At 39.1% G+C, this 13,319-nt stretch overlaps 1 protein-coding gene across 1 annotated transcript in view; it reads left to right on the forward strand.

Annotated features, from left to right (window-relative positions):
* CFAP95 (cilia and flagella associated protein 95) overlaps positions 1-13,319 on the forward strand; it is a 78,252-nt gene that overhangs the window by 30,750 nt on the left and 34,183 nt on the right. Inside the window, exons 3-4 of the mRNA XM_064579586.1 lie at positions 496-614; positions 2,365-2,433. Coding sequence (XP_064435656.1) covers positions 496-614; positions 2,365-2,433 — 188 coding nt within the window. The remainder of the gene's footprint in view (positions 1-495; positions 615-2,364; positions 2,434-13,319) is intronic.

Raw genomic sequence — 13,319 nt, forward strand, 5'->3', positions numbered from 1 at the left:
AAAGCACATAGAGTTAGTATTTGGTTGAATGCATTTCATAGAAACAAACGATTTGATTTTTTACTTTCCAATAACACATAGTAAGGAATTGCCATTTTCACATATTTACGATGAAGTAGTTGAACTGCTATGAGATGGTACTTATTTTTTTTTTAAGATTTATTTATTTATTTATTTGTTTATTTATTTATTTATTTGAGAGAGAGAGAATGAGAGACAGAGAGCATGAGAGGGAGGAGGGCCAGAGGGAGAAGCAGACTCCCCGCCGAGCAGGGAGCCCGATCCGGGACTCGATCCCGGGACTCCAGGATCATGACCTGAGCCGAAGGCAGTCGCTTAACCAACTGAGCTACCCAGGCGCCCGATGGTACTTATTTTTTAATGTCAACAGCATCAATAATTAAAATCAGAATGTACTTCAAAAAGTATTTTAGTAACTGACTGTTTTGGGCAACGTATGTGTTTTTCTTATATGTGGCTTCCATTTTTTTCCAGATTTGGATATCAGAAACACATGAACAAATGGCACAAGTTTATTCAAACAGAGAATTGGCTAAAACAAAGAGAAAGGCTTTATTGAATGACGAGACAATGAGCTCTGGGATTATTGAAAGGTATTCTTACTACTTTCCTTTGCTTACAGAACATACACATGCAGGAAGGGACTTGTATGAGTAGTGAGGAGGTGTAGCGACCCCAGCTACACATTACAGTACCACATCAATCACAATGAACATATCTCAAGCTTCCATGCTTTCTGTTCATGCCATTCCCTCTGTCTGGAATTCCCTTTCCCTCATTTGTTTGCCAATCAGCATTACCCATTCTGGGTCCAGCTAAAATGTTACCTCCTCTATATGCATTTCTTTCTGGTCAGTGTTCTGACTATTTAGGTTTGAACACCAACTCTGCAATTTACTTGTGAAATAGTGTCTATAATCTTCGGCTTGTCAACCTATATAATGGGAATTATAAAAGTATCTACTTCATAGGTTGCTCTGAAGTTTAGGTGAAAAGAAGTATGAAATGTACATAGAAATATTGCCTGACAAGCAGTAAGAATTAGGGTAAGCTGTCATTGATCAGGATTAATTGCTCTTATATTCTTGCCCTCTGAGCATTTTGTTTAGCATGTTCTGTAAAACAATTGGACTTACATTCTAGTTATTTATATGTATGTGTGTTTCCCCTGAGATAGTTCCTAGAGAATAGGAACTGTTTCTTCTTCATATCTGTAGTCCTGCAGCTTGGCACAGTGTCTTTCCGTGGAAAAGTCTTTCCATTCATCTTGTTTTGTGTTGTAATTGTTGGAAAATGCAGTCAAAACAATGACAAAATGCTGAATTTTTCATTTACTTGTCAGGACATTTTATTTTGCAAAGTGAATGAAAGTTGCAAACATGAATAACCTTTAAGAAACTATCATAAAATTTCAGCCCCAGCTGTAACCACACATGCATTTGTAACAATTTTCTTCATGGTTATACAAGTTATACTTGGAGGGAGGATTCAGAAATTGACCAATCCCGTTAATAACTGGTGCTCCTGATACAGCATTTTCTTTTCTTTCTATCTTTTTTTTTTTTTTTAAGATTATTTATTTATTTATTTGACAGAGAGAGAGATAGCAAGAGCAGGAACACAAGCAGGGGGAGTGGGAGAGGGAGAAGCAGGCTTCCCGCCGAGCAGGGAGGCCGATGCAGAGCTTGATCCCAGGACCCTGGGATCATGACCTGAGCTGAAGGCAGACGCTTAACGACTGAGCCACCCAGGCGCCCCCCCCCCCCCCCGATATAGCAGTTTCTCAAGTAAATCAGTTTCTGACTACTCGCACTGTCATGGTTATTCTTGCTTACATAATCAACAGTTGAAGCAGGTGCTTGACTTGTTATTGCTTGAGCAAGTTGAACTGTACCCACCTCCAGCTGGTAACCTCGTTCTCACAGGAGCTTCTGTTGACCTACTTTCCCCCCATATTTAACAGGTATATCTTCAATTATAGGTACTATCAATTTTATCCTATAATTATTAATATAACACAGTAAGCCATTTCTCAATGCCAAGCACCATTATTTGTTTGATCAGTCCTACCTAAAGCCATATTTTTACTATTATCATTCCCTGTCTTAGCAGCCTGAATAACTAGATTATTAGTCAACTGCAATCTAAATAGTACTTTCTTTGTACGGAACTGCTGAGTCACTATATTGTACACCTGAAACTGATATAACACTATGTTAACTACACTGGTATTAAAATAAAAAAGGATAAAAAAAATTCAGCCCCAAATTAGTTTTATATGGCTTTGAAAGTTTATAAATGTCAGTCTGACATGTTTTCTAAAAATTATTGTCTTGTTTCCAGGGACACTGGATTACCTGCTACAGGCTTCGGAGCTCTCTTTACTAGACACCCACCAGATCGGCATAAAATGTTAGTAGGCTCTAAACTGCTGCAGATTGCACAAAACATTTCTTAGTTAATCAAGAGGTTTGTTTGTGGAGGTGAGAGGGTGAGGGGTATACCAAGGTCAACAAAATACCCTTTACAAGGCATTTTATAGACTCCTTTCTTTTAACAAAAAGTTTTTTCCCCATCATTATACAAGCACTAATAATATCATCAATCTTCATTATTCAAGATTCCATATTTGCAAATTCTCCTACTTGCTGAAATTTATTTGTAACCCCCAAATCAGTATTTAGGGTGAGTCATTCATGGATACACATAGAGTGGTGAAAAATTTGAGCCACCCGATGTGCACATTTCCAGCCGAGGTGGAACAAAGCACGGCTCTGCCTTCTCATTTCAGCTCTCATACTGTACATGAGTGTCCTTTTCATGGTCTATTTAGTGCCATGATTTTTGTGTTCTTTTGGGTGCTTTTTGTTGATGATTTTGCTGTTTGAAATGGCTTGCGAGTATAATGTTAAAGCACTGTCTAATGTCCCAAGCACAAGAAGACTGTGATGTGACTTACAGAGAAAATACGTTAGATAAGCTTACTTCAGGCATGAGTTATAATGCTGTTGGCTATGTTCATTGTTAATGAATAACAGTATATATTAAAATGTCTTTAAAGAGAAGCGTGCATAAAACCATATGATGTACTGATTGTTTGATGAAAATGTTGTGAGCAGAGGCTCTCAGGAATCTAATCCCGTGTTTCCCCTAAGAGCAATGGTTCAGTATTTGCTAATTCAGTGTTTGCAGCAACTTTATAGAACATTACTAAATAATGAGAGTTGATTGTAGAGCAGGAAACTGCTATTTTTTACTGATAAAAGAAATATATTTTGGAGCACCATGACTTGTTACCATACAAAAGAAATTTGTCTTCCGCTCATCTTTCTAAAGAAGACAAACTTTCATAATTTCTGTAATGATATATAGATAAGTGATATGGAAATATAGGTACTTACAAGCATGACAAAATTCTAAGTATTGGGTTGTGCCCTATGTAGATATAGACGCATGTCATCATTACCAGAAATTTGGATGTTTTGCTCCCTTTGAGAAACGTCTGGCATTAGAACTAAGCTACTTTGCAGTCTGCCTGGGGTCAGGGTGGGAAGTGTCTTAAATGAAAATGCCCCACCCCATCTCAGTCACTAGTAATTCTGGCCAGATGTTCTAACAGTGCAGGTCCTAACATTGATTCCTCCTGTGAGACTGGCCTGGTCTATGTCTCCCACAGCCTGCTGTAGCATACCTAATTGGGCTGGAAGGTCCACAGGGAGTATCCCCAGAATGATCCCTGAGGAGGGTGGACTTCTGGCTTCCATGAAAGTGATGAGCTAAAAACATTCCACTGGCACTGAAATCTGGAAATTCCAGCAAAGGCATGGAAAGGCAGAATGAATCCAGAGGCAGACTTGAAAACTGTATCAGAATTTTGAGAAACTCTAAAGAAAATGATGGGCTAGTGGAGGAGAGGGCTGGGAGATGGGAAGGGGGAGAAGAGAGAAGACAAAGGTGGAAGTCTCTAGATGGAGTCTTGGGCCAGTCCAGGGTGGGAGCTGTGATCTCGGTCGGGCAGACTTAGACAGGAGCTGAATGAGTCTTGTCTACTGTGTTTGCAAACATGGAGTATATGCTCAAAGTTGGATTTTCTACAATGACTTTGCCTGCTGTTTTCAGTCCAGGACAGAAAATGAAACACCAGGGCCCTACCTAATAGATGATTTTATACTAACAGTCTACCTCCCTGAAACTCTGATCTCAGTGTTGAAATCTGTAATGCCAGCTCCAATGGCCAGTGGGGACTGGAGTTGTCTCCCCCAACCCCAGTTCAAGAAAGCAGTTTCGGATACAGAGGAACTAGGTGGTGCATCTAAAGGAGAAAGAAATGCCAACGAAAACAAGCGCAGTTAAGCCCAGAGACCTGCAGTAGAGGCGCTTAACTCGATCTTCGTCCCTCACAGTGAAGACACCAGCTGACCCTCTCTTTTCAATGGGCCACCTTTGTAGTCATCAAAGCAGAGGCAACCGATGGTCTCAGGAATGCTACTGTTGCAGTCCCAGTTGAAAAATATCATGACACATCTAAAGAATAAAAGTATCATGAAGAATGACAGGACATAGGCAACCTACCTATATCAGAGGGAGCAGACCTGATGGAACAAATGGAGCAGGAATTTAAAGCTGTATTATTTGGAGAAATAAAGGAAACAGTTGCAAAAATAGGGAAAATAATAAAAATCAAGTTGATGTTCACTTTCCAACAGCAACACTGGATTGCAGGAATATAACATTGAAGTGTTGATAGAATTTTGAACCTAGAACTATTGAAATGGGAGGGTGAAATAAAGATATCTTCAGGCACACAAGGACTGGTTTCAGACTTACTGTCCTGCCATGCATAATTATAGAACTAGGCAAAATGTAGTAGGCAACTGTTGTCAAGCGTTGGGTAGCAACTGGGTGGCTCTGTGCTCCTTGAGATGAGAGGGGAGCATTTCATTCTCCCCTGACTTACTCTCTGAGGATACTTCTCTCGGCTTTGGTGAAGGGCGGTGAGCCCAAGGGTTGAGCAGTATTCTTGTTGAGCTGGGAAGCAGGAATAGGAATTTAGAGCTTCCGATGTGACTCAAATTTGTAGGACAGGGTATCGGAGGGAAGAAAGTTGTGTGTGGAGGTGAGAAAGGGAGTCTGCATGGGGTTCCCCTTGGGCTCTTGGTTGAGGATGAAGCCCTGTGTGCACTATGGGAAGAATAGCTACCCCTAGTTTTAAAAGATCATATAGAACTGTCTGCAGTGTATTCTGAAATTTTACAATGGTGCTCCAGCCTGCATGGTAGTATCGTGTCAGGGGTCCCGGGGCTATGTTACCTGCCTTCAGATCCTGGTGCTGCCTCTTACCAGCTGTGTGATCTTGGGCAAATTGCCCAGCCATTTTGTACCTCAGTCTCTTCATTTGTAAAATGATAATTATAAAGGCATCCGTGTTCTGGGGTTGCCATGATGATTAAGCAAGTTTATATACATAAGATAGTTAAAACAGTAATCGATGTGTACATGATAAATGCTGTGCGAGTCAGCTGGGCCAGACACTCAGCAGTCTAGAAACTCCTATCTATCAATTCAGGGAAGTGTTCTTAATTTACTTCATTGATGATTTTTACCTTCCATTTTCTGTGTTCTTTCTTTTTGGAAATCCTTTATTTGGATGTTGAATTGCTTGGTCTGGTCCTGCAATTTTCTTGTCTTTCTGTTTTATTTTTGCCTTTACTATCTACTCTCTCTTTCTTCAACCCTACTGTTGAGTTCTTTTGTTTTTTGTTTTTTTGAATTCTTCTGTTTTTATAGGATCCTTTTTAAATTTTGAACCTGTAATATCTTATCTATCTAGGGATGTTAATGATTGTTTTTCTTAATTTTTTTCTCTGTGTATAGTCTCTATTTCCTCCAAAATGCTTTTTTGTTTCTGTTTGTTTTTTTAGTGTACGGTATCTATCTTCCATGCTAGAGGCTTTCTTGATATATCTGATAATCAACCTTGCTTTTCTGTTCATGATTAAGAGCCTGAGAGTGAAGCTAACTGACTTGGAGCTTTACTGGAGAGATCTAGGTGGGTCTGTTGTTCCCCCCCCCTCCCAGAAGCCCTGGTGTCAGTAGTCTTTCCTCTTGGGCTGGTCACATTCCCCTTGAGGAAGGACCCTTACTTGACCATCTGACAGGTGAAGGGCTGGTGCCTGTGTTCTTGGAGTGAGCAGGAGATTTTGCTGGGACATCAGTATTAATCTTCCCATTATGTATGGTCACTGAACCATGTTCTTGATCGATGACTTTCTCTTTTACCCTTTCTAGTGAGTACATTTCTAGCTTCCTGCTGGAAGAGAGGAGGAGCAGTTACCCTTTTCCTGTTCTCCTTATTCTTATAGGTTTATTTTTTAAAGCCTCTTTAATATGGTTTTAGTGGAGTTTTTTGAAGAAGCAAAATGCAATGTGTACCTTTAATCTTACCTGTGGAGTTGTCAAGTCTTATCTGAAATGTCACCTCCTCCAGGACCTTCCTTTCCTACTGTCACTCCCAGTCCCCATGACTTGGTAGGTCCCTTGGGGGTGTCCATGACATTGTGTGCTATTCATCTTGGTTGCAATTACTTGCATTCCTGTTTGTCTTTCTTGCTAAACTCAATGCTCTAAAGGGCAAAACTGTCACAGCTCTATCTCCAGTGCCTCAGGCCATTGCACAGTAACTGTTTCTTGAACGAATGGATTATTTCTGATGTGGAACAGAAATTTTTTTTTTTTTTAGTATTTTTATTTATTTTTGCAGAAGAGAGAGAGAGAGAGAATGAGTGGAGGGGGAAAGGTAGAGATGAGCAGGGAGCCCAATGCGGGACTGGATCCCAGGATTCGGGGATCATGACCTGAGCCAAAGGCAGATGCTTAACCGAGTGAGCCACCCAGGCGCCCTGGAACACAAAATTCTAATGAAAGAGAGGTAATACCTCTTTGAAATATTCATTTCAAATAAATGAAGCTTATTTGATCTAGGGCTTCAAGACCTGTAGAACCAAAAGTTGTTCTGAGTTCTATTCTGGTGAATGCATTAGAAGACATAATCTTTTAGAAAATCAGTCCTTTATTAGTTTGAATTGCTGAATTATTTGTTTGTCTTATTTGATTGCGTATTAGCAAGGAAATAAATACATGAGCACCTTTTCCTTCACTAATTCCATATGTGATTTCTTTTTTCAGTTAAGGTACACTAATTACAGTGTGTTCCATACCATAGAATGCCGTGATGCTTTAGAATATTCTCTCTTTAATATTAAATATTCTTCTGCTCCTTGCCAACTGTACAGCTGTGGAAGTTAAATGTCTAACGTCTAAATGTCTAAAAGTTAAATGTCTAAATGTTTAAAAGGCGACGAATGAGTTTGCTCAATAGACCAAAGTAATGTTCTTCAACTTATAAAAGAAAGGCTGTAATCATAATGTAAATTTAAACTTCTAGTTACCTCTTAACAAAAAAACATCAGAATATAGGAATAGCTTCGTTATTAAAGAGACATTAGTCAGATGCCTTTATCTTAATTTTTAGATAACATTCATTATATTGTGATGGCATTTGAAAGTCTGTTTCTTTTCTCACAACTCAACTGATAGCCAACCCACTTTATTTTGGGCCAATGTGAAGAACACACATACTTTTCCTCCTTAAACTGGCAGCATACATCTCTGGAACATACTGAAAATCAGAGCTAGAGTGTTTGGACACCACTTGTCACTCCTGACCTTAACTAGAGAAAAGGACTTTGTGGATAATTCCTTCCACATAAGTCACAGATTGAGATAATTTTTTTTTTCTTTTAGAGAGCGAAAGAGAAAGAGTGCAAGTGGGGTGGGAGGGGCAGAGGGAGAGAAAGAATCCAAAACAGGCTCCATGCCCAGCACAACCCTGAGATCATGACCTGAGCCAAAATCCAGAGTCAGACACTTAACAGACTGAGCCACCCAGGCACCCCGACTGAGATAAAATTTTAAAAATTGTAATATAGGGAACAGTAAGGTTGAAACTAAAAGTGATATCAATGACTTAACTTTAAAAATGAGATTTATATACATTGAGACTAGATTAGCTTCTCTAGAACTAGAGTTATTGTTTCTCTTGAGAGTTGGTTATATTTCTTTCCAAGGAATTAACAGTGACCAGGGGTGGAAGGGGTGAGAGGGAGGCCCAAAGACCTCAGCCATCAGCAGTGTTCTTCTGGTCTCAGATGGGGACAGTTGCATGTGTAGGGCATCTCTGACATATATTCCTTTTACTACATGGATAGAGTCATTAGAGGCACAGAAACGTAATGAGAGACACATAGGAAATGTGGATAAGAACATGAATCTAATTAGTAAGTTAAGAGGCTTTCTTTGGCCTCCTATCTTGTTCTCGAGAATTCTGAAGCAACTTTCACTTAATTTGGAAGCTCTTTATGGAAAGCGAATTCACTGATTATCAGAAGGCCCTTAGATACATGATTATCTCTTACAAAACCATTTTATGATTGCCTGTAGGAATAGACAGTTGTAGCTGATTCATTCTAAGAAGTAAGGTTTTCCATGTATAATATTTGGACTGCATCTGTGACCATTAACCAACCAACCAACCAGAAACCAAAACAACAGAACAAACAACAACAAAAGCTATATCAAGCAGATCCAATTTTGTAAATGAGATTTAGTATAAACACAATTTTAAGACCTTATTTCTCAGAAGCCCTTATTTAAATATGCATATGTAGCCATGCATGGTCATGGGATAATGGCTCATAAGAAAAGCTAGTTTTTCTTTACAGGGAAAAGCCAACTCTGGCATAGAATATGAGCTGGGTCAGAAACATGCCCATGGGGGCCTGTATCAGTTTGAGGGCAGCCAAGAAGTACTGACTACAGCTGGATGATGGAGAAGTATGAAAAGTAGACCTCTTACAAGGACAGCCGTAACTACTGTCTTATCATTTCGACCAAATTTCATTGTCTCCCAGTGGTAGTGATGAGTGTATATTGTCAAAATTTTATAATAAATGTTTCTTGTTTCTAGAAGTCATTCAAACGCTTATGTGATTCACTTGACTGGAGAAGAAAGAAATTAATAGTGTTTTGGACCACGGGGTAGCTATTTGGACTTAGTGTGGTTTTTCATAAAAGGCATGGTATGAGAAAATAGGAGACATGGGTTCTACTTCTGGACCTGCACTGAACCTGCTATGTGACCTTGTGCTGGCTAATAAGCCTCTCTGGGTTCCAGTTGTTTCCATCTGCAAAATGAGGGTATTGAACCAAATGATCTGTAAAGTCCTTTCCTGCTCTAAAATGTTATAGTTCTAAGGAGAAAGGCATCTGTAGTCACATAAATGGACAAGTTAAATGAGGCCAAAAAATAGTTCAGGCAGTTAAGTTTTCATTGTTGGCATAGAGCACTTATCCATATGTGTGTGGAGTGATTACTTTATAGTAGCCATAGGGAGCTCAGGCCACAGCTTAAACTCTTTCAATTTATTTCTCTCACTGGGGCATTTAGTGTCTGTAAAACCTTTGGCACTCTTCAGAGGAAAGGGACTGAATATGAATAGTAAGAGGGTTTTTTTTGTTTTTGTTTTTTTTTCCTTTTCTCAAAGTGCAGTGCAAGGTATTTGCTTTCTTTTCTACTCAGGCACTTATGTGGTGGCTTGTCTCTTGGTAAGATACCACCCAGATGTTGAACATTTTTCCAGAGGGAAAAAAGTAAAAAAAAAAAAAAAAAAGAAATAAAGCCCTATGATGATGGTGATGAGGATAACAACAAAGAAAATGTGAAGTGGAGAGTGATATGGTGAAAAGACCATGGAACAGGAGTGAGACAGACCGGAATCCCCTTCTTGATTCCCCATCTTATTCATTGTAGAACCTTTTGCTTCCCATTCGGTGTAGGGTGTAGGCCATATGCTAATGGGCTGATTCTCCTCCTTACTCCCACCTCCCACAAGTCCACGTGTGGGCCATAGGACCCAGGCCAAGCCACTCAGAAAGCATTCTAGGATAGTAATTGAAGTTTGGGACAAGATGTCCTCACATTTTCCAGGTGGCAAGTTACAGAGGGCATCTTTCTGCTGGGGGAGCATTTATCTATAAATGAAACTAAGCAGAGGTGTGGAAAAAGTTCTGTTGGTATTCCTTTTATATGTGCTGGTATTTTCCTTCTTTTTTTTTTCTTAATTGAGTTTGAGTTGGGTTTCTGTAACTTATAACTTTAATACTAATAATAGCAAATATTTATATGGCCTATATTATGTGCCAGGCACCATTCCAAGGGTGCTAACTCATTTACTTCTGACAAAACTCTGACTTTGTTCCATCTACATTATCTACATTCTGTGGTGGGAAAAACAAAAGCACAGAGAAGTCAAGTAACATGTTCAAACTCTCAGAGCAGGTAAGTGATGAGCCAGGATTTGGACTGAGATTGTCTAAAGCCAACCTCCTGGTCTTAGCCACTCTTCTATGCTGCCTCTCTGAATACTAGGCTAACTAAGAGAACTCTGAACATGGGAGATGTTAATGGCTGCATTTAGGCAGGTCAGGCCTTGAGCACCAAGCCATTAAGGGAGGTACTGGTTCTTCTCTTGAAATTTCTGAATTCAAATTTTCCATTTTTCAGATAATGTGACTACTGGTTCCTAAGACATGCTTTGGTCTTGGCTTGGTACTTTTCCCCTGTGAGGCAGGAACCTTGTGTGAGCTTGTATCACCCACCTGAGCTCCCTGGAATGGGCGGCTTGGCTGGTGTTGAGTGATGATGATGTTTCCAGTTGGCCAAATTTGCTGAAATGATTTTAGAGTCAACCTAAATCCTATTGCTTTTTGCGTAATTCCTGTATTTAGGGTATCCTCCCTTAGCTGATGCACATTGAAACCAAACAGCTAAGTAGGTGGGACACTTTTCCATTTGTTAATAATATTTGAGGGCATGGCTCAGGTCCTGACTTGGCTTGTGTGCCTTGACACAGGAGTGTTTTAATGGTGGGTGACAATAAACTATTTTATTGCTATCCTTGCAGAATAATTCAAATAACTTGATAAGAAAATTTATGTGAATTGTGTAAGACTGTTGAATCACAGGCCTGTACCTCTGAAACAAATAATACATTCTATGTTAAAAAAAGAAGAAGAAGAAGATAGCAGGAAGGGAAAAATGAAGGGGGGAAATCGGAGAGGGAGACGAACCATGAGAGACTATGGACTCTGAGAAACAAACTGAGGATTCTAGAGGGGAGGCGGGTGGGGGGATGGGTTAGCCTGGTGATGGGTATTAAAGAGGGCACGTACTTCATGGAGCACTGGGTGTTATACACAAACAATGAATCATGGGACACTACATCAAAAACTAATGATATAATGTATGATAATTAACATAACATAAAAAAAATTTTTAAAAAGAAAATTTATGTGAAAGCACTTGGTATAGTGCTTGTTAGATCTAAAGTTTGGGCATCACAGTGGATTGATGGCTGACTCAGACCATCCCTCTAAGTCTTTATAGAATCTAACTTCATTAGAGTAGCCATTCAAGTTACAATCTGACAATCAGGTTTATTTGCATATTCAGGTATGCTCAGTGAGGTCTTCATGGTAAAATTCTGAAGATAGCCTTTTCAACTTACTTATTTGGTCTCTAGCCTCCAGAAGTAGTCATCAACAATTCCTTCCTTCTCTGCACATGCATGCCACAGCTCCCATCAAGAGGCAGAGGTTATTTACCTGTCTTATAAATCTGAGCTGGCCTTGTGACTCGCTTTGATCAATAGAAGGTGGCAGAAGTGATGCTCTGGGACATCTGAGTGCAGACCTTATGAGACTGGTAGTTTCTACCTTCTGATTCTTGGACTCTAGCCAACATGCTCTGAGAAGCTCAAGACACATGGAGGAGAGCCAAGGCATTGTGTTTGACAGTTCCAACTGAGCTCCCAGATGAGAGACAAAACCACCTGCCAGCCATGAGAATGAGCTATCTTGGATATTCCAGTCTAGAGTCAAGTACCTGGATGACTATAGCTCTAATTGACATCACACAAAGCAAAAAAACACCCAGTTGAACCCAGTTATCCCACAGAATAATCAAAGATAATAAAGTGATTGTTATTTTAAGCCAGTAACTTTTACACTGCAGCAATAGGTAATTGAAACAACCTTCATGTCTCTAACTACCGTGATTATATGGCTGCTTCTACCATTATTCAGCTTATGGATGAATTTTTGTCATTGCTAATCCACTGGGGATAGAAGCGGTGCAAACTTTCAGGACTGATGAGCTAATAAACAAGATTTTCAAAATGTCAATATTATGGAATTTCTATTTGATCCTGACATTTCCTTTTATTCCATGTACATTAATGATTAGCCTGTATTACTAGTATTACTCTTTATGATATTGGAAGGTTATGTGGTTGTCATAATGCTATAATTACTTAAAGTCTTCAGTGGGTCTCAGTGGACTGTACTGTACCATGCATCTTTTAGCTATAGAAGGGTTTCACAGGAACAAGAGCTTTACAGCATTACAGAAATCTTTGCTTCTATCTGTATTTAATTTGATTCTATATTTGGCACTTACACAGTTATTATTATTATTATTATTATTATTATTATTATTATTACCTTAACATATAAGCCTTATATTGCTCATCCAAATGGCTTGCAAAAATTATTAAGCCTGAAGAAATTATATTTGTCCCCCATATCTGAATTCATTCTTTCAACATAATGAGTGCCTACTATGAATTAGGAACAATTAAGTATTCGGGATGTGGAGATAAAAGACACCCCATTCCTGAAGTAGGTCATCGTCTAATACATGAGACAGAAAAATAACCAGTCAATACTCACCTATCAGTAAGGAATACACTAGGCTAAAAGTAACAGAAAACCTAACTAATAGCAACTTCCTATACTATACATTATATATAGTGTGTGTATATATATATATATATATATACACACACACACACACACTATATACCTATACTACACTATATACTATATACTTCCTATACTATACTATATAATAGTATCTTCCTAATTGTATAGGCAAGGAAATCAAAGCACAGAGATAATCAAAGAATCCTATTTCTCATTAATTAATCTACCCATCTAGTCCATAAGTATTTATGGAAGAGATACTAAAGGGATAATTAAGATGTAAAGTGTTTAAATGACTTGCTCAAGGCCCCATGACCACTTGGTGGTAAAAGTAGAGATTAGAGTATCTGGGTTTCCAGATGTGCTCTTGATGGAAGGGGAGAACTGCTTCTAAACTTCTAGGGAAATTAGCAAGGGCT

Source organism: Mirounga angustirostris, unplaced genomic scaffold (assembly GCF_029215605.1).
Source record: "Mirounga angustirostris isolate CCGP_5_RB_7025 unplaced genomic scaffold, mMirAng1.0.hap1 SCAF_15, whole genome shotgun sequence".
NCBI lineage: Eukaryota > Metazoa > Chordata > Mammalia > Carnivora > Phocidae > Mirounga > Mirounga angustirostris.